The 22,970-nt window shown below is 41.3% G+C and overlaps 5 protein-coding genes across 6 annotated transcripts; 2 read left to right on the top strand and 3 right to left on the bottom strand.

Annotated features, from left to right (window-relative positions):
• Positions 1 to 21: 21 nt before the first annotated feature.
• Positions 22 to 7,066, bottom strand: LOC135483391 (elongation factor-like GTPase 1). 2 transcript variants are annotated; one of them, XM_064764253.1, is made up of 15 exons: positions 6,976 to 7,066; positions 6,383 to 6,516; positions 5,939 to 6,091; positions 5,545 to 5,678; positions 5,266 to 5,460; positions 4,719 to 5,000; positions 4,374 to 4,453; positions 4,004 to 4,140; positions 3,636 to 3,758; positions 3,179 to 3,391; positions 2,721 to 3,047; positions 2,215 to 2,494; positions 1,025 to 2,043; positions 584 to 768; positions 22 to 321 (listed from the first exon to the last, which is right to left on the bottom strand). In XM_064764253.1, the coding sequence occupies exons 2-15, from the start codon at positions 6,471 to 6,473 to the stop codon at positions 133 to 135; spliced, it is 3,408 nt and encodes a 1,135-aa protein (XP_064620323.1). In that variant the 5' UTR covers positions 6,474 to 6,516; positions 6,976 to 7,066; the 3' UTR covers positions 22 to 132. The 2 variants fall into 2 exon arrangements, with proteins under 2 accessions (XP_064620323.1, XP_064620324.1); XM_064764254.1 differs by lacking the exon at positions 6,976 to 7,066 and adding an exon at positions 6,831 to 6,851.
• Positions 7,067 to 7,188: 122 nt separating this feature from the next.
• On the top strand, positions 7,189 to 9,392 carry LOC135483390 (zinc finger SWIM domain-containing protein 7-like). The gene is made up of 7 exons (XM_064764250.1): positions 7,189 to 7,322; positions 7,510 to 7,603; positions 7,808 to 7,829; positions 8,096 to 8,198; positions 8,388 to 8,466; positions 8,685 to 8,710; positions 8,852 to 9,392. Exons 2-7 carry the CDS (start codon positions 7,525 to 7,527, stop codon positions 8,954 to 8,956), a joined length of 414 nt encoding a protein of 137 aa, XP_064620320.1. The 5' UTR covers positions 7,189 to 7,322; positions 7,510 to 7,524; the 3' UTR covers positions 8,957 to 9,392.
• A 23-nt stretch (positions 9,393 to 9,415) lies between these two features.
• Positions 9,416 to 16,006, bottom strand: LOC135483389 (splicing factor Cactin-like). Its single transcript, XM_064764249.1, has 15 exons — positions 15,850 to 16,006; positions 15,104 to 15,493; positions 14,786 to 14,909; positions 14,397 to 14,543; positions 14,084 to 14,155; positions 13,672 to 13,878; positions 12,642 to 12,795; positions 12,209 to 12,358; positions 11,909 to 12,018; positions 11,470 to 11,771; positions 10,984 to 11,173; positions 10,643 to 10,798; positions 10,325 to 10,408; positions 9,978 to 10,091; positions 9,416 to 9,742 (listed from the first exon to the last, which is right to left on the bottom strand). The coding sequence occupies exons 1-15, from the start codon at positions 15,921 to 15,923 to the stop codon at positions 9,617 to 9,619; spliced, it is 2,400 nt and encodes a 799-aa protein (XP_064620319.1). The 5' UTR covers positions 15,924 to 16,006; the 3' UTR covers positions 9,416 to 9,616.
• A 60-nt stretch (positions 16,007 to 16,066) lies between these two features.
• LOC135483917 (uncharacterized) lies at positions 16,067 to 18,848 on the top strand. Its single transcript, XM_064764986.1, has 2 exons — positions 16,067 to 16,904; positions 17,167 to 18,848. Exons 1-2 carry the CDS (start codon positions 16,200 to 16,202, stop codon positions 17,296 to 17,298), a joined length of 837 nt encoding a protein of 278 aa, XP_064621056.1. The 5' UTR covers positions 16,067 to 16,199; the 3' UTR covers positions 17,299 to 18,848.
• A 682-nt stretch (positions 18,849 to 19,530) lies between these two features.
• Positions 19,531 to 22,680, bottom strand: LOC135483388 (cAMP-regulated phosphoprotein 19-like). The gene is made up of 3 exons (XM_064764248.1): positions 22,526 to 22,680; positions 21,879 to 21,986; positions 19,531 to 21,640 (listed from the first exon to the last, which is right to left on the bottom strand). Exons 1-3 carry the CDS (start codon positions 22,595 to 22,597, stop codon positions 21,389 to 21,391), a joined length of 432 nt encoding a protein of 143 aa, XP_064620318.1. The 5' UTR covers positions 22,598 to 22,680; the 3' UTR covers positions 19,531 to 21,388.
• Positions 22,681 to 22,970: the final 290 nt, after the last annotated feature.

Raw genomic sequence — 22,970 nt, 5'->3', positions numbered from 1 at the left:
ATGAAAAGATGAAACACGGCATTCAAGTCAATGGAATTTATCGTGATTTTGATAACCATACAGAATCAATCATCACACACCTAAAAGACTTATCAAATTTGCCAATATATAGAAAACAGAGGTCTTAACATGCTAAACATTCTTTTTTAATGTCCTTTGTTTCTCTGCATGCATCACCAGCTGTTCCTTCACTTTCAGTCCCTTGCGTCGCCTCACATCATTCATGTATTTCCGTGCCTGGTTCTCAGAGTCTGCCTTCTCACCAAAGTGGAGTAACTCCTCCTCTGTCCTCGGCTCCCAGTATGGATCGATATCAACCACCTGTGAACACAATTGGATTAAACAAATCATAAGGTCAGGGACCATCGCAAAAGTATGTGAAGCCAAAAAGATTGACATGATTTTCAATTGGGTTGTCGTTCCTGTACTAAGGACATATCAGTTCAACAGCTGTATCGAAGGGCTTGGGATGATCAAATCTGGGTGTCTCAACTTTTTTGGTAAGAAGCAAGGGGGTAGGCAATACAACCCTGATGACCATCACCTAATGATACATATACTGAAAGTTCTCTCTCATACTAACCTCCCAGTGACTAAACTTGAGTTGAGGACTGGCCAGACCACTGGTCCTCTTCCGGATTTCTTCAGCAAACCCGAAACTCTCCACAACTGGTAGGACGGCTTCGATACTGAACATCTGAGAGCCTTCCTGGAGGTCTTCACTGAGTATACGTCCTCCACGCTTACCAAGGACTGCATACAACTTGCCTGCAAATGTGAAGTTCATTGAATAAGAGGTGAGGTTGATCTGAATGAAGACATCTTAGCTTCAAAGAGATCAACATTTGATCAGTTGCTATTTCTCTTGGTGGTTTAGAGCAATCACCATCAAATCTCTCAGAGTGCCTGACTTCCCAACATAGCGGATGAATGTGCAACTCTACTTTTGTTACAAATCTCTCAGACTGCCTGACTTCCCAACATAGCGGATGAACATGCAACTCTACCTTTGTTACTGACTCACCTAAAGTATCAGCTGAAGCCTGTATCTGACATGTATACATGGCAGCCATAAGTCGCTGGGGCTGCACCTGGAAAGCTCTCCGACAACCATTCTTCACTGCTGTCATCAGCTGCCCCGTAAATGGTCCATAGGAATGTTTTCTAGACATGCTCGTCCCCGTCGATGACACTTGAGACATTTTGTCATCTTCATCCGTATTCTTCGGTTCTAAAGGATGAGATTTTAACGGCCTAGAGCACATGGCACATATATTCCGTTCAGAAATAACAGCTTCGTCAGAGTCTGTTTCACATTGACAAACTTCATCTAGAGTCACCTTGGACAGCACACAAGAAAGATCTCCCGGTTCTGAGATATCGGTGACAGTTTCTGTCTCCACTTCCCAGCCTTCCAAGGCAAAGCAAACCCCCATCAGAGGCTCCTCACACAGCGGACCAGATAACGTGGCCAATTGAAATCCACTCACAACACTACCATCATATTCTCGAAGTGGAACACTGGATTTCTCTTCAATGCACGCCCAGACTGACGGTCGATTGTAACCTTCAATTCGATTTAACAGAATATTTGGTCCACAACGTCTGGGACCAAACGCCCATATCCGATCTGCAGCACCCTTCCAAGAATCACCACCGTCTTCAAACACTGCCTCCAACTTCTTTTTGAAATCAACCACCATTTTGATTGCCTCCTCTGCTAACCGTGACCCTTTCTGCAAGACACATTTTTCTGAGAACCAAGTGTACTGATCCATGGTCCTTATCAAGTCCATATTCTCATCTAATAGTCTCGTAACACCAGGTGGTAGCGGCAGGGCTCGTATTTTCAATGCACAGGTTTTATCTGATGTTTTCATCTCTACAAGGCCGTCAGCTTCCTCTTGCTCCTCTCCACTTCTCTTGGGTTGATTTGGCTCCTTTTCGATGGCTTCATTCACCATATCAAGCTTTGGTGGGTCAACCACAGTCTCTCGGAACGGGACTATGGCGGGCGATACATTGATTTCAACTTGAGCATACCTGAAACAAAAGCAGGTGTGATTACTGTACCAACACTGAGCCTGGCTCATTGGTGGAGATATCATAAAGTTACATAATCTCTGAAAGATGCAGACAACATGCATGTCGAGAACTCATACATAGACCTACATCCAATGACACAACTGACTAAAAACTATATGCATCACTCACCTTTCTCTGAGATCATCCAAGCATCTTTGTAAATGAACCTCCCCAGCAGCTATGATGACGTGTTCTCCCGTCTCCTGTAGTAGTGTCTCCACACATGGGTCAGCCTGGTTCAGCAGCTTGAGGCCTTTGAGTAGCTGGCCAAGACAGGAAGTCTTCTTCGGCTCAACAGCTACCCTCACAATTGGTTTGGCTTCAAAGTGCATCTCGGTGAAAGCTGGACATGCTACTGTACTGGACAGAGTAGCTGACTTCAGGATGTGTTCCTCCAGACCACCAATACCTGATGCAGAAAGAAACTGACTTAGAAATGGCTAATGGAAGAGAAATTTCAATTCATAGGCTATTTGTCATCAGTGTTACAGGCCTTACTTCAGGACTATCAACAGACTTGCTGAAATGAAATTGCAAAAATCCAGTTTCCCTCTGACAAATTTGAATCCATCTTGTTACATACATCACCACCACAGCTGACTGAAGCTGTAGAGTCCACGACAAAACAAACCTACCAAGGATATTTCCAGCAGGAACTTCTTGGAGTGCCTCTAGCTCCCTGCCCATGAACATGTACAGGTCTGAAACATTGATACAAGTGATGTGCTGATCTCGGCTCAGATCTTTCAGGGTGACCGATTCATCAATGCTACCACCAGCTCTCAACTCTTCTAAAGCTTTCCTCGTATCATGTTTGGGTCCAAGTACATATAGCTTCTGGCCCTTCTTCAGTGTACCACTGAAGATCCTGGCAAAGGCAACAAAGGTTTGGCCAGTTTCCTGGACTGGAGTCTCGTTCACCATCGGAATACATGCAGTACCATTCTCGGCAGCCAGTTCATCTGAAGATAAAGAAACATACGTCAGTCAATGGTCACTATCAGATAACAGACTCACTTTGGATGGAATATCAAACCTCCTAACAGGACAAGGAGGTTTTAAAGACCACATTAACAGTACTCTTATGCCATACCTTCTTTCTGATTGTCTCCTTTCTCCATCGCAGCCTCTCTCTCGGCCATTCTCTCCGCATGCCTGGTCTTCGCCAGCTCTCTCCTCGCAGCCAACTCCTCTTGTGTCAGCGGACGCGAGCGATTCTTAGGAAGGGTCTTACGATCGACAGGAAACATTTTGGATATGAACACTATGACAGGGGCATCACCTGATGGGCTGCACGCCATGAAATCTAGAGATAAGGCAAACATTTAGCTTATATGCGGATCAAATACTCTAACCCTGCAGATATCATTTAGGATCAAGAGAACATAGCGTAAAACATCTCTATTACAGCTCCTTGAACAGGGACAGGCAGGCATTATCATGTTGATTAGTTCTTGTGAACAGAGCATTACATCTGTTTGAAGGTTACCTGACAACAGACTTGCTCTTCCCTTTCTACTTTAATCTATGTAAGAAGAGGACACACTCACCATTTTTGAGTTTCTGTGTTTCTTGTGGAAGTGAATCAAAGCGCCTGAGACTACTGCACATGAGTTTCTCAATGTGTTCACCTGATATACTGATAGGACTGGGCAACTTGTTGGCTACCATACCTGGAAGGATTGAAGCACATGAACTTGTATGCGGAGAAACAAATCAAAACTCGGAAATAATTGGTCAATGCATTATTGGTGAACATCAAAGACATAGTTATTCACTAGATTTATCTCTCTGAACAGATTCTCTGGTCTTTAGCTGGTACATGATCAAAGCAGCTGGATATTTGTGTTATGTAAATTTGCTGAGAATCAACATCTGGCTATTTGCATATTTAACGTAAGGGATTATGTGTACTCACTTAATACAGCATCTGACAGAGGGAGCCACTGTTTACATATTGCCAACAAGGGCACCTTCGGGTCAGAGTGACTCAGATCGCGACTGTTCACTTTCAGATTCAACGAGCTCACGATCTTCTCCATCCTGACCTTATCTCTGAAAGCGACAAACAAAATGGTCGAGTTTTAAAGTAGGAAGTGTTAGCAACCACTGTTAAACAAGGACAACAGCCATTACTCTTGTCAAATGTTCGGCAGATCAAGTTGTTCTGTGTTAATTTTGCAGATTGTTCTACCCATCTAGCGCCGAGCACCTTTGGATGAGGCAATCTTCAACCTGACAGTAGTGATCATCATTTGCAATATTCCCACAAAGACCTATGTACTCACCTATTTATACAGACAGCATCATACACTGCCCAGAGGTTTTCCAACACAAATTGGACAAACAAGGGTTTTCTCCCCTTCGCCTGAAGTGTAAAGAATGAAGTAAGTCAGTTTCGTCTTCTGTCAAGGAAACTCTCTAAATACAGTTGAGTCCCTGGTTAGTACACTCGATCATCTACCTCCATGCCACCCTCAAGGCGAGATTTGCCTAAATTGATAATTCAACAAAACAAACAACATCCTCTTGCCATTGTTATTGTAGAGGTTATTCCCACCCAAAGCCATACCTGGGCTAATCTGCTATAGTATAAGACCGATTAAGCAAATCAAGACGAGTAAGGCACTAACCTGAGCCCCTTTCATGATCCTTTTTGTCTTGTTATTGATGTAAAAATCACCCCAAAGTGTCTTCTGCATGATCTCAGCTTTGACACCAAGTTTCTTGGCAAAGATTGCAGCAAACTGATTCACGCTGAAACCCCAGCCATCAATAGCACTGGCAAAGACCACATTGCCAAGGTCTGGTGAGAAATAGAGTTGAGAGTCGTCTGTGTCATCAAAACCAACGTTCCAGTCATACAGCTTCTCTTCTGAATTCTTTGGTGTTGACGGACTTGCAGGAGTATCTTTCTGAAAGTGCCAGTCAGTGAGTCATTTAGAACCTCATGCTATATTACACTCAGTCTCAGATCCCACTCTGACGAGTTTTAAACTCTGTTGGACAAACTTGGCTGTCCATACTACAGGTACTGGGACTAAAAAGACAGATATCAGGATTGGTACCCGTAACTTGGACCTTAAACAGCCCTGCTGGTCAGAATTTCCAAGCAATAACTGGCATTACTCAGCAATGGCAGTGATACACATTTCTATCCAGAGTTCTTATTTGGCTTACCTCTGCATTCTTAGCGTAGATATTTGTAGCAAACAATTCGCCTGTGACCGCATTCACCTGTTCCAGTATCTGCAGAAGATGCTGATGGGCCTCGAGCGGAGTTAGTTTCAACTCGGTGATGAGGCGGTCAATCTTGTTGATGATGAGGACAGGTTTGATATCCTCAAGCCAGGCCTGGCGAAGAACAGCATGCGTCTGCAACAGGAAAGATGACAGATTTTGAAGTCCGACAAAACACTAAAGTTTTTAAAGTCAGCGGAAAACTGATGTTTGACAAACCTGTGGACAGACTCCCTCGACTGCATCGACCACTACTATCGCCCCATCACAGAGCCTCACGGCTGTGGATACTTCACTGGAGAAGTCAATGTGACCAGGAGAATCAATCAGATTGACCAAGTAATCCTTGTCAGCTGAAATCAGATCAGAATGAGTTGAACATCTATTATTCAAGTTGAGACTCCATACTAGGAGAACATAACGACCAATTTAGACAGATGCATCTTCTTTTAGTTTAAAAGACATACTGTGACTTAAAGTCAGAGGAGACTGTGACTAACAGCTAAGAGAAAGGAACGTCTGAGTGATCAGCCTGTCATTCCTAACTGATGTCATTCTGTAAGCATAAACTAAACATGTGAAACCTGTTCGAAGAACTCAATATAAATCCTACCTTCTGTATACTGCAGAGATATTGCACTTGACTTCATCGTAATGCCTCTCAACTGTTCGTCTTCACGGCTGTCCAAATATCGCAGTTTACCAGCCATTCTTTGAGAGATGATGCCATTGCTGGCCACAAGAGCATCTGCCAGGGTTGTCTTCCCTAAAAACACAAAGACCTAACATATCTTTTTCTTCAGAGGTTTTTTGCCATTTCAGTCAACCAATGCAGATACCTTTAACTAAGGACTGAGGTATTCAATGAGATTGAGAGTGGCTTCTGTGAATTCATTGAAACTCCAAAGAACCACAATCCAAGTATCATCTCAGTTTGAGAACCCTTTTATCAAATACTGGAGACTTTCTTCTTCATGGTGCACAAGATCAACTCTATGTCATGTATGTTACTGATCCTTTGCTGGCTGATGGAGACATACCAGAATCAATATCTTACCATGGTCTACATGAGCCAAAATGCAGATGTTTCTAATGTTCTCAGGATGACCCTGGAGTTGCGCCAACTTCAGAGATGTTGTTGGAGGCATGACTTCAATGGGAACCTCAACAGGTCTTCTTCAAGGTTTGAAACTGAAAATAATCATGATACAAACTTTCAGCAAAGCTGTCCCTACCTTTTACAATGCCCAAGCCCACTGGAACAGAGTCAAGAAGGTTCAATAGGTCACAAGTTGGTACACAGTAACATTGTCAGATGATATTTCGACAAGGAAGGCGTGATCAGGGAAACTGCCAGTCAGTGCCAGAGGCGAGCGGGTCTGGGCTGCAAAATATTACAGCATCGCTTTCAACCGATCACAACTGACAAACAAATCTGACATTGACACAATATAAAAGAACAGCAATATGGGAACACATATGGCATTTTACTGAAGTAGGCCTACATAAAGTACAAGAAGCCCTATCAGTATCAATGCTATGCAATGTACAGTCATCAACTAAAATGACTTCTGAAACGGTGACCAGGCAGAAGATTTCACCAGAGTGATCTTATTTCTATCCTACCAGACAACATTACCATGAACATACCGCAAGTTGAGCAATCAAAAGTGTTAAGTAGCCAAAATATCACATTTTGTTACATTAAATATTTCACAACATGTGAACACTCACTCTTCACTCGAGCCCTACTCGGGTAGTGACAAACAACGGCCTAGTGCCGAGGATAAACAGTCTTGCGTACTCGCTCTTACCTCGAAACCAGGCGACCAGATATTCGGTACGTCGGGGAGATAACGGTGTGGGAAATCTTAAAGTGGGAAATTCAAGATTTTGATTTATGAATTTGTTCACATTTTCACTGATTTTTCCGTTTGTTGATCATAGTGAACCTTGTTAACCATGACAGTGTGACAATCTTTGACCATAGCAAATAGGTATTTGATGAAATGTACTTATTTATTGCACAAATGTGAAACAAATCTGAAAATTGCAACATGAACTGCTGTCAGTGTCAGTGGAAAGCAGTGAAGCACTGAGTCTGAGGGGTACATACATATTAAAACAGTTCATTCATGCATTTGACAAGTCAGATGCTTTGAACACTTTATTCACCTATTTCAGGAAGACACTTTCAAGATGAACTGTAGTTTCATGGATGGGACAGTTGAGCAGCTCTTTGCAGAGGTGAAAAGAACTTCTGAAGGGAAAGGATGTGGTGAGTATCTCCACAAGGGAGAGTATCCGCTTCAAATGTTCCATGGTCAATAAGGTGATATTTTGATCTCATTTGTTTTTAAACACTTTTCATATCCTTATTTTACTATTGTTCCAGCCTTGCTGTCGTGACTTATGTTATCATGTATAGAAAGCATTTCGCACTGAATAGAATGAACTGAACTCTTCATTTCCATCATTTCAGTGACAGATGAAGTGATGTCTGCGTAAGTCCGCTGTTTAGTTCAAGGAAAAATGTAGTTGTCATATTGGCAATCATGTATTTTGCCATCGCTCAGTGTCTAAAAGACAGAGGTGCTAGCTTAAATATCAGATGATATGCAATTTTAGGGACGATGTCACAATCAGGTCCAAATGTGAAATGGACAGCCATTCAACACAATTATAGACACAATCAGATTTGCTAGAGGACTCTTTACCCAAGGCAATATAGTTCTTCTAAAATGACTTCTTAACTTGTGGTCTTTTTCAGGTTGAACTTTGTATTCCAAGCATCATTGCTTCCAGCATTGGATCTAGTGGACAATAAGTGTGTGACCCACATCAGTAGCCCCAACGGGAGAACAGTTTATCAGGTGATCAAAAGTTTTGCTTCTTGAATTGGAGGTACTGTGTGAGTCTGAAAATGTGATAAGACAGGTTTCGTATAACTGAAACTGAATATTGAACTAGTAGAGGTAGCACTGTGTATGTGAAGGAATTATAAATGTGCCATGGGGTAGTCTTCATCAGCTCCATTCATGGTACATTGTTTGTCTTTCCAGGTGATAGGCAGCTCTGGCACACCATACACGTTATGTGAAACTGTCAATTTCTGTTGCTGTCCTGCATACAGATATGCCGGTGAGTCATTGATCTCTTTGATTCTTCTGTTTAATGTTTCACGGGATTTGTTCACTGGTGTTTCTATTGCACATGCCCCTATAGAACAAGTCCTCCCATTCTCTGAAATGTGGCTAATTTTTTCTGGCAAAAGAATTGTGACATGTGTAAAGTATAATTGGATCGGTTAGATCTGATATGATCAGTTTTTTACAAGGTAGCTTTTGTTTCTTTTCCAGTCCTAAAGAGAGAGGATCAGATGATGGTACGTATTTTGAAATATTGAGCATTCTTCTGTAGTATTGGTGGAGGGAGCATTGTCTTATTTTGATTCATCTTGGAGACATTATCAGACATCAATCTCTCACCACATGAATGTAATGATCCTCTCTTGTCTCTATTTCAGTGTAAACACTTCCTCGCCATGAAGCTCTCTGAGGCACTGGGTGTTTGTAAGCAAGAGGAAGTCACAGATAAAGAGATGGTCTCACTTCTGGCGCAAATAGGATGATAATGGATTGTGGACTTTTTCGAGTTCTACCCAGTTTATTGGAAACTATGGACCTTTGTCTTTTGTTGAATCCCTTGAATGTGGTGCTAATATGATTCCTCATCAGTATGATATCAAATAAAAGCCAACAGATGATTTCTAAATACACTGTAGTTTTATTACTTCTTTGTAGATAAAACTCGTTCATCGGCAGTGAAAAATATACAAAGATACACGTGAATCCATGATTCTGTCATTTGTCTACAATACAATCCATTCACAGCTGCCCAACTGATATCAATCAGAGCATGCTTTACATATGTGTGCTGGTTGCCTTCTCATACTCAATGAAACTGTCCATCTCCGAAAACATGATATTGCATTACCGTGGGTCTTGGCAGTGATGAAACCCATTCAAAAATGAACTTCACCAAGCCCTCAACAGTAGTCGCAAGCTCTACCATTGATCATGCAATACTCAAATTGAGCAACATGTGGCTAAATACATATTCATTGTTGAAAGTCCAAGATATCAGGAGCCAAATGTCTTGCTTCTTACTCGAGTAGATTCAGAGCACAATCACAATCTAGAGTTAAAGAGACAGATTGTCTTCTCACAAGGACCAGCACAAGCACACATTTATCATTGAGTTCCTTTTCCACAAAATGAGACATCTCTCTTCATCTCCTATATCTGTATCGCTTGAAGTGAAACCACAGCTGGAAGATGTTATTCTGGAACTGACATCGGAAACCTCGCTTGTACGAATACTCCCATTCTCTACTCACGATCTTGAAGGCAATATCCTGAAAAGATTACATTGAAGACCAGTTAGCATGACTAGAACTTGTCTGCTGAGCTGTACAGTAATGTAAGGTGGTGACAAATCACTGAACAAGTATACAAAATACTAAAATGCAAGAGGTCATATCTTTTTGGCTGGTCTTTCAGGTTTCACCTCAACTGCTTTGAAACTTGCAATGGTTGCACGACACAATACAGGCATATTCTATCAAATTATATATAAGATGAGTGGCCTACCTCATATGGTGGCCCGGCATGGAACTTGAGCACAGCAAAGTCTTTGTTGTCTTCAATAGGTGTGAGTGTATACTCGGGTGTGACAGCTTTATCTATCAAGTCTGGGTAGAAGATCTGAAAGAAATGATGAAAGTGAAAGCGATTAACAGACTGAGCCATCCAGCAGCATCCATGATCTACAGCAAGTTCAGTTATATTGAAAGTGGATCACACTTATTGAATGGCAGCTGTAGATGAACTTCAACATTACTGTAGTCTACTTCTACAGGTACATGTATGCCAATGACTTGTCAATCTCCATATTCAGATTTTCACGTACTGAACATTCGTGAGCACAAAACACTTACATTGAACTTGTAACCTTGAACGATCTTTGGTGGAGGGTTGTCAATGTCATAATGGGTCTGGTTATACTTGTTCCATTCGAAACCCTGGAGAAAATATGAATTGGCATTAGTATACCTGGCTGCTATTTTGGTCAATACAATCTTTGGAGTAAATGAGATTGCACGTCCATTGCATGGTACATAAATCCCGTCAAGCTCATGCAGTCTCCAGTAATGAGAGCCGGTGATCACTTGACCATGCCACCCATCACTTCACAGATATCTTTCATCGATCTCCCCCTTCTCCCTGAAGCTAATATAAAAACCTCAAATTCTTACCGTGTGCACCCTGTTGAAGAATCTCGGTTTTCGTGGCCGATATTTATCGGTCCACAAAAATGATTGCTGGTCCAGTTTGAATTCGACACTGAAGGTTGCCTCATCATCATTCATGCCTTCCCTAGCCCTCTTCACAAACTCACTCTCTTGGTCAGCCTGGAATGAAAAACATTCATTCTGTAGACAAGGTAATTAAAAGGAAACGACTTCCGACTTCAGTGTACTAAACTTTTGTGTAATGACATTCCTGACACACAACTAGAACCATGATGTAAGCAAAGCTGAAAACTCGGTCCACTTTAGACCAACGACGATGCATGTCATACAGCACATGAACTCACCTTGACCTTGCCAGTCTTGAGAACTTGTTGCCTCATGTACTCCAGCTTCTTCATATCGTCTGCTGGGTCGTATACCACCGTGTCAATGTCAACATCCATCGGACGGATGAGTTTTGGGCTGTAGCTGCCAGCTTCGTATTCCTTGTAACGTTCCTCCATCAGATCATCTTCAGTCAGGATGGACTCGTCCCTGAGACAGAAAATATTGTGAAAACATCATTTTAATTAACGGAGCACATGCACATAGTAATGAAATAGAACGGTAGAATGCCAGACTTACAACTTGAATGGCAAGGTTCAATAGAGCACCATTGTTCAGTCTTTGTGTCCTCAAAACACCCATCACAACGTGACTGACATCTTCCATGGTATGATTAGGTGCAGAAGGTCACCTGTGATGGATGATGGACCAGCATCTCATCAAAGTATCATGCAATCTTTAAAACGTATCAATGAGGTATCTGGCAGTGGGCACAAACAACTTACAGTTCATCCTCCTCCTCTTCATCCCCTGTTTCAGCAGTGTCCACCTCAGTTGGAGTTTTAAATTCCTCTCCGCTTACACCTGCAGCACTCGTGCCTGGCACAGCATCATCACCACTGGTAGAGGCTAGTGCTGAGGGGACTGGGGTGCTCTTTCTTGATCCCACTCTCTCACTACCAGAGTCAACACTGATGGAGGCTAGTGCTGAGGGGACTGGGGTTCCCCTTCTTGACGCCACTCGCTCACTACCAGAATCACTCTCCTCCTTCATAATGGGAAACAGTGGTGGGGCCTCAATTCCTTGCTGGAAAGTTGAAAGTGTATCTTACTAACATAACGCAGCAAACTTGTGTCAATGAAAGTACATATAGTCATCTTTCTTACCACACTTACAAGTTGCTAAGTTAACTCAATGATGGTGTTTGACGCAATATAACCTACCTCTTGCTTGAGTTTGAATAGTTTAGTTCTAAGATTATCCTGATGTCTCTCTCTGAGCCTGGTCCTGGCCATGTGTGCCAGGAGCTGCTGGAGTAGGGACTCCCAGTAACCTGGAACAGACAAGTTATCATCGGTTATTGGCACACATTCAAGATTTCCCAGCCTAAATGTGCCTCTGATGTGGACATTATTGGCTGAGACAAGCCAATCGGTGGACATTCCTCATATGGAAGGCCATGTTGGTTTCTCGAACTTGACCATTCCAGAGTGACAGGGATGTCATAAGGGCTGGCCACTCACCAACATCGATTCCTTCGCCACCCTTCAGTTTCTTCTTCACCTCCTGTTGAAGCAGAATCAGCTGGTTATGCGTCTTCCCTTTGAATATACTGGCCACATCATCCATGACAGATGCATTGATACCCTCCCGCCGATCTCGGATCACCATGTCTGTAGGATATAAAAGAGATAATCAGTACCAGTTCACTGTGATACAGAAAGTATTGAAAAGATTTTACGAAATCGATCTTGGTTGAGACATCAGTCATTTTCTTCACTCGATTTAGTAGTCTTAGGCCACGTACAATCACTAGTGTTGCCGTCTCATTCTGATTCACCAGGTCACAGCCAAGTTCTGCACCTGGAAACGGCTACAACACCTCTTGTTCCACAACAGCTGAAAAGATCTTTTGAGACTTAAACTATCTTCATGAAAATCGACCATGCAATTTACCTCTGGTAGCAGTGTCCAGTTTCCTTAATTTGCAGAGTTCATCCTCGACCACCACAGTGACATCCTTCCAGTAATCAGTGTTTTTATCAGCATCCATTTCTGTATAAACTTTGATGTCTTCTAATAGATCCTCAAGATCCTCCATGGTCAGACCCTACGAGATGGAATAATCATTTCATTTATATAACACCCTAAGATCAGATACCATACTTCTCATGGTGAGTCTTTAACCTCTGACTGATTAAAACTTACAGCACTCAAGACCGACACAACCTCTGACTGATTAAAACTTACAGCACTCAAGACTGACACAACCTCTGACTGATTAAAACTTACAGCACTCAAGACCGACACAACCTCTGACTGATTAAAACTTACAGCACTCAAGACTGACACAACCTCTGACTGATTAAGACTTACAGCACTCAAGACTGACACAACCTCTGACTGATTAAGACTTACAGCACTCAAGACTGACACAACCTCTGACTGATTAAGACTTACAGCACTCAAGACCGACACAACCTCTGACTGATTAAAACTTACAGCACTCAAGACTGACACAACCTCTGACTGATTAAGACTTACAGCACTCAAGACTGACACAACCTCTGACTGATTAAGACTTACAGCACTCAAGACCGACACAACCTCTGACTGATTAAAACTTACAGCACTCAAGACTGACACAACCTCTGACTGATTAAGACTTACAGCACTCAAGACTGACACAACCTCTGACTGATTAAGACTTACAGCACTCAAGACTGACACAACCTCTGACTGATTAAGACTTACAGCACTCAAGACTGACACAACCTCTGACTGATTAAGACTTACAGCACTCAAGACAGACACATAGATAACCTAATCAGATTGACATACCACTGTTCCCACATGTACGTGGTGACAAAATGAATTGGTGATTCAGAACTAGCTGTTCCAAAGGCTTCAATTCTCTTGTAAATGGAGCTCCAATAACACAAGGACAGCAACCTGATATTGTGGCCAGAAATAAGAGCATACTTACATTCAGGTATGTGTATGGCTCATGCATTTCCACAGCAAAGTCATCATCTTCAGCTGTGATATACTTGGCCAGGAGATCAATGGGTTTAGCTCGGCCATCGTCAATTCTGATCTTAGAGCGAAGTTTGGCTTGTTGTAAATGAAACTGATCCTCTTGTTTTTCCCATTCCTTGAAGAAATCAGCTTCCTTTTCTCTTTGGATAAGTTCCTGAATCAAATAGATATGGCAGGAACTTCTATCAATATTGATACCTCAGATCGTCACATTTCAACTACGACTGACCGCATAACAGATAGGGAGCAACCTACATGTATGGATAAAGATCCTTCACTTGAACATCATCGCACGTTATGGTTTTAAAACAATTCCAGTTTCAGTCAAGTTCAAGTAATCTATCGTCTGCTCCACTTACCCTCTCCTTATCTCTCTCGGCCATCTCACGTTCTCGCTCAAGTCGTCTCTTTTTCACCTTCTCTAGTTCTCGCTGAAAAGAGGTGGCAGATTACGATTAACCTGTCTGATATCAACATGCAAAGGAGGATATATGTTTTGTATTTCAAGATTTCTCAGTCATGCAGTCCATGACTGGGCAGACATTCCAGCAACTGCAGAGCTGAAGCCGCAGGGTTTAAAGAAGCAATCAAGGACTAAAGATGAAAAATAACAAGACCCAGCGCCGACCCATATCTCAATCACAACCAGACAATGAGAATGAAGCAACTTACACTGTTCTCTTCCATCTTCTGTTTCTGTTCCTTCTGAATGTCAGACTTTGTTAGATGTTTCTTGCCTTCTTTTTCCATTTTTCTCCGCCAAACAAATGTGTCCAGGAGACGTTCATCACCGAATGGGTTGTCCGTATTAGTGTAACCCTAAAGAACGTGAGAGAAGTGCTATATATGATCCCCTTGATAAGAAATGAAATACCAGTCTGCACAGCTAACTTTCTACTTCACTCTTATAGCATAAAAATGGTTTGACATGGGACATATATGGGAGATATTCATCACTGATCTCTACCAACTAAAAAACTTAATAGGCCTTGGCCCTCCCAGCTTTAATCAAGCTGGGGAAATCAGCCTTCAATTCACGTTGCTGCCTTTTCTGAACTCACCATGTATTCCTCATCCCAACCCATCTGTTCCTTGTGTTTTCTTTCCTTGGCTTGTTTCTTTGCTACACGCCTGGCTCTCTTCTGTTCTGGTGTTTCTACAGCCTTCAGGGCCTCTCTCTGCTTCCTATAAGAATAAGTGGGAAACAAGCAGGTATGACATGCGTGTCTTTAAGTTTGATACCAAAACAGCAATACAGTAATGAGCAACACAGGCCAAACCAGAATCAACTTGATAATACCCCACCTTATAGCAAATACATTCAAGTGTGCATGTTGCATATAGCTGTCATTTGAACTAGACAAGCTTGACTGCCTTACCTTCTTTCCTCCTTCATCTTTTCAATCTCCTCTAAAGACATCTTCTGTAATGTCTTCATGTCAACAGATGAGTCACTACTCTCAGAGCTGTAACTCCTATTACTCTTCTTTGTCTCCCTATCTCGTGAGCGATCTCTCTTCTTGGCCTTGGATTTCTTTTTCTTACTTTTATCCCTTGATCTAGATCGTCTCTTTCTCTCTTTAGGTATTGACCTGCTTCTATGACCTCTTTCCTTTGACCTTGACCTGGTTTCTCTGTATCGCTCTCTAGATCTCGACCTATCCCTGTGCTTCTTATGTTTTGTTCTTTCACGTGACCTTGACCTGGACCGGTCTGCAGAATGATATTTTGAATATGATCCGGAGCCGTCATCACTGTCCGAGTAACGCCTGCAATTGAAGAACAAAGACTTTGCTGAGGCGATTCATTGTCATTCAAAGGAGTCATGAAGTCGCTGCTCACATTTTAGATTCAAGCACTTCAAAATCAAAGTGCCAATGCCATTCAATGCTGGCATTACATGACAGATATGCTTATTGTTCTTAAAAAGGTTATGCTGTAGCACTGTTTAAAGTAGTCAAAATAACACTCTCGACTCAACTAGTCAAGTTGACGACATTAATGATCCAAAACACTGAGATCTTTACAATGAAATAATTTACGTCTGAAATTAGGTGCATCCGACATTGGGTAGCACTGATATCCTATACATTGGGATAGGACAATACTTTAACCCAAAATATACCTTTTTCTGCGATCGTTCTCCCTTGACCGTGAACGTGATCTGTATATGTGGTGTTTTCGGTCTTTGTACGACATGTTTTCTACTCTATTGTTGCAAAGGTATTGCTACAAATTGACCTTTTATCAGAATTTTTGCGTCGCCTTTTCGTTCATGGGCAGCGCCATGTTTGATGACGGGTTTTGCGCATGCCCAATCACTTTTGCGGAAGTGTAACGAAGGACGCTTTCAAGAAATCATCAGAAATGTGATCAGTTCCATTTTGCTCGAGTTTACAACAAGTTCACCACAAATTTGGCCTATTTGTCGAATAATCTTATGGATATAGATCTCATGCTTCATACAACTATCTTATGGCATCGTCTGCTACTCCTGAAGCCACTCCAAGATTGAGTGAAGAAGCCATACCAACACACAGATCATCAGCAGATTCAGATTCTGCTGAAAAAGTCATGGAGAAAAATGGACCTGTTGTTGCCCATGTGGGCAGTCGCCAACCTGGTCCTGCGGCTGAGCGTGCTAAGTCCTCAAGTGGTATATTAAGAAGAAGCCCATCCCCCACACGAAAAACAAAGACAGCGTCACCAAGTAAACATGATAAGGGTAGATCAGAGAGTGTTGCATCGCAAAAGGGAATGCCCGCTTCAAAGACAAGTGTTCAACTACGTCAGCGATCTCCTCAGGGGAAGCGTGTTGGGGACAGGTCTTCTGCGAATGGTAGAAATGACACGATTGATTTGACTGACCCTGAGAAGTTGCTGCAACAGTTGGCGAATGTTGATCTTACTGATGAGGACACAGATGTTCTACTTGAGGAAGCTTATGCATTGAATAAGAAACTGCGTGCAGAATTACAGCGGCAAGAAGATGCTGCAAAGAAAAGTCGCAATCACAGACTGCCTCCCCTGGATCGGGAATCTCAAGCAAAACTGCAGGAAAAAACACGTCTGTATGGTGCTCCTCCACCAGCTGCATCTCGGCCACACGCTAGTCGATCAAAGGCAAGCCAGTCAGCAGTTCCAGCATCACATTCCCAGTCTTCTCAAGGTGTCATGGGTGTAAGTTTTGCTTTGCTATCATGTGCTTTTTATTGGCAAATATGTCATTCAGTAACTAACTTGGTGGGACAAAAATGTATTTACTGACTTTACTGAATTGGTAACTAATCTTGTCTTCTTGTCAATTCTTTTGGGTTTTGGGGTCAAACTTTGAAATTGGCTCATTAGTCATTGTCAATGTCAGCTCTGCACTTCAAGTCTGCAATCGACAATTACATTGCAAAACATCTATTGATTAACTCTTTTTTTAATATTTGTGCAGGAAAGAAGAAGGCAGCAGCAAAGGTCACCATCTGGTAGGTCAACATCTGGTAAGAATAGACTGGCACAAACGGAGCCTCAAGTGAGAAACAAGGATAGGCCTGGATGGGATGATAGGTTCTCCTTCAGTTGAACATGTCAGCAAAGTGTGGTTAAATCTTGCATTTCTTTGGGGATATTTCCAGTGATTTTATTCATATCATTCCAATGACTCTAGAAGTCTACATGTACCAGTGAAGCTGGGCCAAAGCTGTCTTACTTCAAGAATGGAATATTTCAAGTGATCCAGATTGGATACATGACATGTGTGAGAAGGAGCCTCAAAAAGTGCTTCTATTCAGATAAGATTTCAAAATGGTTTCTTGGTCAGTCTTGATGCAAACATAACGTCCCACTCCCTCTCCTCATGTAGAGGTCACCATGAATTACATGAACGAAGCTATTGCAGGCTTCAGGCCAACATTGTTGTTGTAAAACTAGGCTCTTGTTAATTGCTTGTCACTGACATTTGCATGCTATGTCCGTGCAAAGGAAACTGACATGAGCGAATACTAGTAATAGGTTATTTGTGTTTCTATTGTGATCAGTGAAACTATCAGAGTTTAGAGTTCCAAATGTCTTGTTGTACAAAGTGTGTTCATGTACATGTACATTGACTATACCTGATCATAACTGTGTGACATTGAACATCATTGCCCGGGGTAATCAATAATTGTGAGCAGATATTCTATCAAGTCTTAGATGGAAAAATTAATATGTTGCCTCAAGGTATTATTTGTTAGCATTATTGTCTGTGATAAGTGTTCCATGGATGATGATCAAAGTCTGTGTTTGCGAACATTTGAAGCCTTTAAGCTCAAATGCGAATTAAAGACAAATAAGTTTTAAAAGTGTATTGGACCTTTAAGGGACATCAGCTAAGCTCAAGAAAAAAACGTATAGAAAATTTCATTCTTTTGAACAATTGATTCGCCAATGAAATTGAATATGTGTTACAGTTTGCATGACGAGATTAGAATCCCCGACACAGTTAGACTATGAATAGAAATGATTCATGCTATTCAAAGGGAATGATATTGGATTATAGATTATGAATCGATGTTTACAGAACAGTCCAGGTTTGTGTTGTATTTGCCCAGCAAGAGGGAGGTGATTTTGTTCTGAAATATATGTATTTCTAGGTCACCTCTCACAGTTGTCATTACGTTTTTTTCCCTTTATAAATTGAAAAAAGGCCTACGAAGTTACATGTACAATTTAGCTTGTCTGCGGATTTTTCTGAAATACTGGCTAATGTCATGTGAGAAGCCCAATTTGAAAATCTTTTGTGTATTCATGTAGAAGTTTGCTAGCTCACGGCTGCCAAATGGCTGAAGGCAATGAAATGAGGGCCACAAAAGGCTGTTTTCACTGGTTCCTTATTATGAAATCCACTGCCACTTCTTGTGTTTTGAAATCCGTCCATTACAATAACTGTATCAAGCTTACTCGGACCACTTTCTGAGGGGCAGCGCAACAGAATATGGGACATGATTGCAGAGAACCGATTTTGACCTAGATCTTTTATGGGATATTCCCATTTAGACTTAGAGGTTTCTTCACTGTGTTAAGATAAAATGATCCATGAATGTTTATTTTGGTGAAGTGAATGTTTGTTAATAAGTATTGAGAATAAATTGTCAGTTAACCTCCTTTAAATTTTGTTCTTTCTGTCTTTTTGAGTGCTACCAATCACCTAGTGTCACTCGCTGGATGATTTACAGATGAAAAGGAGTCTCCACATATCTTGGGCACTCGCCAACTGTGGTCTGTGGTCTGGCCTGCAGATTGTGACATACATCACTGTTAGCGCAGTAGAGTGATGGGATGTTGTCTTTAGAGCAAGTTCATGCCAATGAATATCTCCGTTGCTTGGAAATGTCTTGGAACTGGTTGTCACATGTATGATGAAAAGTGTCTCCTACAAGGTTGCAGTCATCAGACTGCTTTTGTGTCCTTTGGGAAGGCTGTCAGTCGGGCATTGGCAATCTGGATTTGGGACGCAATGAGAAACTTCAGGATGTAAGCTTTCCTCACTAGGTACACGATGTATTTCTATCTGAGCATGGGCAGTAAGACATGGGCAGTCTCAGGAGAGGCAGTTGAGATGTAATTGGTGCAGGTATCTCAAGCAGGAAGACACTTTAAAGGATCCCAACACTAGCAAGAAACTGGCGTCTGGGAGTTGGACGACGGGTTGTGATGTCGAAAACATCCAGGAAGACATTGGTGGATTCGAGACATCAGTTTGTGACATCTTCATCACAAACCAAAGATCTTCATAATCAATCACCACAGATATGAACAGTAGAACAATAACTCTAGATTGAAAGACTATAAACATTTATTTATTATACATACATAACATAAATGCTCACAGCAAAGACGATAATACATTCTTTGCATTGTGATTGGGCTACCTTTTATTCTGCCCAGTCTTGGACATTGGCATCACATGCGGTCAACAAACTGTGAACATTATACAATGAAGTACACCATGTGTCATCAGGACACTTATTTACATCAGCCAGTCCCTCTGGTGGAATTGACGAGTGCAATGAACACAGACACAGACATCACACATTCCATTCCACCAATTAAAAGTGAAGACGGAGGACTGTTGTCAAAAGCTTGACAGGGGTTTCTGCAATTCGTTTTGTGTTGGCATGTCTGCAGACAAGTAGAAACAGTGACAGTGGAGTGGTGTCGCAATCCCTGATAAATGCATCATAGGTTGTGACAGGATTATATTTGTTGCATACATCTGTGCATCTATTTGATCAAAACTCAAATTTCAAATGTCAGAAACCCCAATACAAACGTTTGACAAGTATACAACCTTACATAGAGTCAACTATTATTGATCATGAACTGCAATATAGAGAGTATTACAAGTGTCAGAATTTACATGTTCAAGTGACGAAGCTTGTTCAATTCAAGAGAATGAAATGAGGGCACAAAAAGGAGATTTCTCACATCTTGTCATCAAGTAGATCTGTATCCACTCATTTCTGTTTCTGGCACCACTGGTTCTAGTTCTAGTCCAGTGCCAGAACAAGAGGGATTACCTTGGCTGATATCATTATTAGTGTGCGCAGATTAACTGCATCGATGAAGATAAGAAAGATAATATGCAAAGTTAAGTGTGCCACCCTCCCTACTGGGTAATGTCTGGTTGGCAACAATGACCCTCAAATACCTTTAACATTCATGAACTACAATGGTATATCTACAATGAACATTGAATGAATGCAAATTGGCGCAACGAGCCAGAAAAGCTAACGAGGAGCTAAATTTTGATGAAAGCATGGTTTATTTTACAGGTAATCTTTTGATTCAAATACAAATACTGGCTGCAATCAAAAAGCACATCCGATACTTGAAAATGGTGTCTATCAGTCAGAAGAGGGAATTTTTGAACGAGGAACCATTTCATAAATTCAACCTGTCAATATCAGACCACTTTACTTAGGAGGGGTTGAAGAAGATACACAACAGACCCACATAATGCCTCATTATTTTCACCAAATCATTGAGTAATTTCTTACCAACAATGAGACTCACAGTTAGATACCATAAACATACACAAATTCAAGAAAAAATATTGAGAAATCTGAATGCAAGCTGATTTTCAATTTTGGATGTTTCGATCAAAAGGAAGTTATAAGAATACCTTTTCCCATAAAACGAAAATCATGGAAAATTTTGCAAGGATCACAAAATTTGTATTTGGTGACCTGATAATAATGTTTGAGTGATATACATAATGATAAATTGTCTACCAAGTTTGTGGATATCCATTGGCATCACTCAACATCAACACAATTATTTCACAACCATGACACTGTGATTCAAAACCTGTAAAACCAAACCACCACTGGTCACCTTGCCTCCAATTACCAAGGGAAGCTAATCGAAACCTCCCAAGCAGCACAGAATGGATTATTTAGGAGAGCATGGTAGAATCATCTGTCTGCTACCAATGAATCTATACTCCAACAGACAACAATACAGTCTTTGTGACAGACAGACAAAAGAAACAGCCATTGAAGTTTCTGGTGAAATTTTTTCTGCTACTGTCTAATTTATGAACCTCAACAAGATACGATCCTCAGAATGAAAACCATTAAAAATTAGTTCACAAGTCTTTTATTGGGTGCCATTAGGAAGTGGGTTTCAAATCCTCATGACTGAAGTCCAGCTCGCAATGTGATGGGATGAACCTGCGTGTTGATACATGTACTTGTTTTCCTAGCAGGGACATTCTCTGGCGTTGGGATCGTGCCACCTGTTGATTCCTGCAAAATTGCTTTTTCCTGATCTGCCTGTAATTTGGTTTCCTGAGGGGTACAAGCAGGAGGCATCATCAAGCCGAGGCCTTTCTTTTTTGCACTGTCCTTTGCCATGTTGTAGTCACCAGAGTCAAAATATTTCATCTGGAAATGCAACGTAATGAACATCATGATAAAATACCACACTACGTTGTAAAAATTCAAGCCAGACTTCAGCAAGCATTGAGGGACTATTGAAAGAACCTTCAAAGTCGGCATTTGGTTCACTGAGATGCCGAGACATGTAAATATTATTGATTAAAGAAGTCTCTGGGAGCAATTTATGATATTATGTACTGATAACACCCTATGCTTTGTAACCATCGCCCTCAATTTAACTTACCCCTTTGTGAAGCCGTTTCTGTAACATAGTGGGCACAGCACGATTTTTATTAACACCTGGATATTTCTGTTTGAATTTTTCTTCTTCTGCTTTCATGACTTTCTGAGGCTAAAAAGAGAAAAACATTAATTACCATCTACAATGATGTCATCTGACTTAACATCAAAACATTTCAGTTCAAACGAAAGAAATCTTTTCGAAGAAGTTAGGGTGCTGACCACCTGGATGGAACGGAACAAAGGGTCAGAGAGTGGTTATGATATTGTCCAAAGTAGGCTCAGGCTCGTATTCTTGGTTCATCTTTGTCAAAAAGGTCAATTGTCTTTATTTGATATAATAATGGCAACAACAACAATCACAATCATCAATGTGATTGTTTGTAAACATCAATCTACAATCTCACAAAAAAATAAAAATGCAGGCTGGTCGCTAGGTGCTCCTCTCACATCAGGAAAGAGGCGAGTTATAACCGCTGCAATATTACCCATGTCCACAATTGGTACATGCAAGAACTGCATTTGGCATGGTAAAGAATGAATGATTCTAAAAATAGCTGCCAGATGCAAATGCATTGTGAAATTTGTGTACATTTTCTTTTTCAGTCCACATTAAAATTTCAAAATATTTTGAACATCTGAGCAACGCACATCCTTTGTTTCTGGGTCCTCGTCTTCTGCTATCTTTTCTATAGGTGAACTCCGCTCCTCTAGTGATGCCATATTCTGTTGGAATGAGTAATAAAGCGATGTTTTATGCCCTGACAGAGAAAAATTCGAGCAAGATGGAGAGAGTGACGTCACGCAAAAGTTGCCGGGCTTGTATAAATTGAGTAATCGCCGTAAAAACGGGCCACCTAAAAGCCAATCTCAATTAAATTGAATAATTGCTACCAAGATTTGTACTAAACTTATATCAAACGAATGTAATATTTGCGAGTAAAAGAATGCATCAAGTTTGCTTTTGAACGCATTGAAGTGAAATCCAAAGGGTTCGTTCCGGCAAAGGTTTTCGTTTTCTGCCGCATTTTATATTAGGTGCGAATTCCACGAATGGCAACTTGTAGAATATTTTGTCCGTGCCTGCGATTTCAAA

Source organism: Lineus longissimus, chromosome 2 (assembly GCF_910592395.1).
Source record: "Lineus longissimus chromosome 2, tnLinLong1.2, whole genome shotgun sequence".
NCBI classification, from domain to species: domain Eukaryota; kingdom Metazoa; phylum Nemertea; class Pilidiophora; order Heteronemertea; family Lineidae; genus Lineus; species Lineus longissimus.
Note: the sequence above shows the minus strand (reverse complement) of the source record. Positions and strands in the feature narration are given on the sequence as shown.

Coding starts and splice junctions, on each gene's coding strand:
- LOC135483391 (XM_064764253.1), bottom strand. CDS start 6,473: ATGCCTCCAACAACATCTCTGAAGTTGGCGCAACTCCAGGGTCATCCT. Junction 5,679..5,938: donor ATCTCTGCAGTATACAGAAG/GTAGGATTTATA, acceptor ATCTGATTTCAG/CTGACAAGGATTACTTGGTC. Junction 3,048..3,178: donor AGGAGACAATCAGAAAGAAG/GTATGGCATAAG, acceptor CTTTATCTTCAG/ATGAACTGGCTGCCGAGAAT.
- LOC135483390 (XM_064764250.1), top strand. CDS start 7,525: ATGAACTGTAGTTTCATGGATGGGACAGTTGAGCAGCTCTTTGCAGAG. Junction 7,604..7,807: donor TTCTGAAGGGAAAGGATGTG/GTGAGTATCTCC, acceptor CCATCATTTCAG/TGACAGATGAAGTGATGTCT. Junction 7,830..8,095: donor ACAGATGAAGTGATGTCTGC/GTAAGTCCGCTG, acceptor GGTCTTTTTCAG/GTTGAACTTTGTATTCCAAG.
- LOC135483389 (XM_064764249.1), bottom strand. CDS start 15,923: ATGTCGTACAAAGACCGAAAACACCACATATACAGATCACGTTCACGG. Junction 14,544..14,785: donor GTTGGGATGAGGAATACATG/GTGAGTTCAGAA, acceptor CACGTTCTTTAG/GGTTACACTAATACGGACAA. Junction 12,359..12,641: donor ACTGGACACTGCTACCAGAG/GTAAATTGCATG, acceptor TATATCCTACAG/ACATGGTGATCCGAGATCGG.
- LOC135483917 (XM_064764986.1), top strand. CDS start 16,200: ATGGCATCGTCTGCTACTCCTGAAGCCACTCCAAGATTGAGTGAAGAA. Junction 16,905..17,166: donor CTTCTCAAGGTGTCATGGGT/GTAAGTTTTGCT, acceptor ATATTTGTGCAG/GAAAGAAGAAGGCAGCAGCA.
- LOC135483388 (XM_064764248.1), bottom strand. CDS start 22,597: ATGGCATCACTAGAGGAGCGGAGTTCACCTATAGAAAAGATAGCAGAA. Junction 21,987..22,525: donor AGGACCCAGAAACAAAGGAT/GTGCGTTGCTCA, acceptor TTCTCTTTTTAG/CCTCAGAAAGTCATGAAAGC. Junction 21,641..21,878: donor AGAAACGGCTTCACAAAGGG/GTAAGTTAAATT, acceptor TTGCATTTCCAG/ATGAAATATTTTGACTCTGG.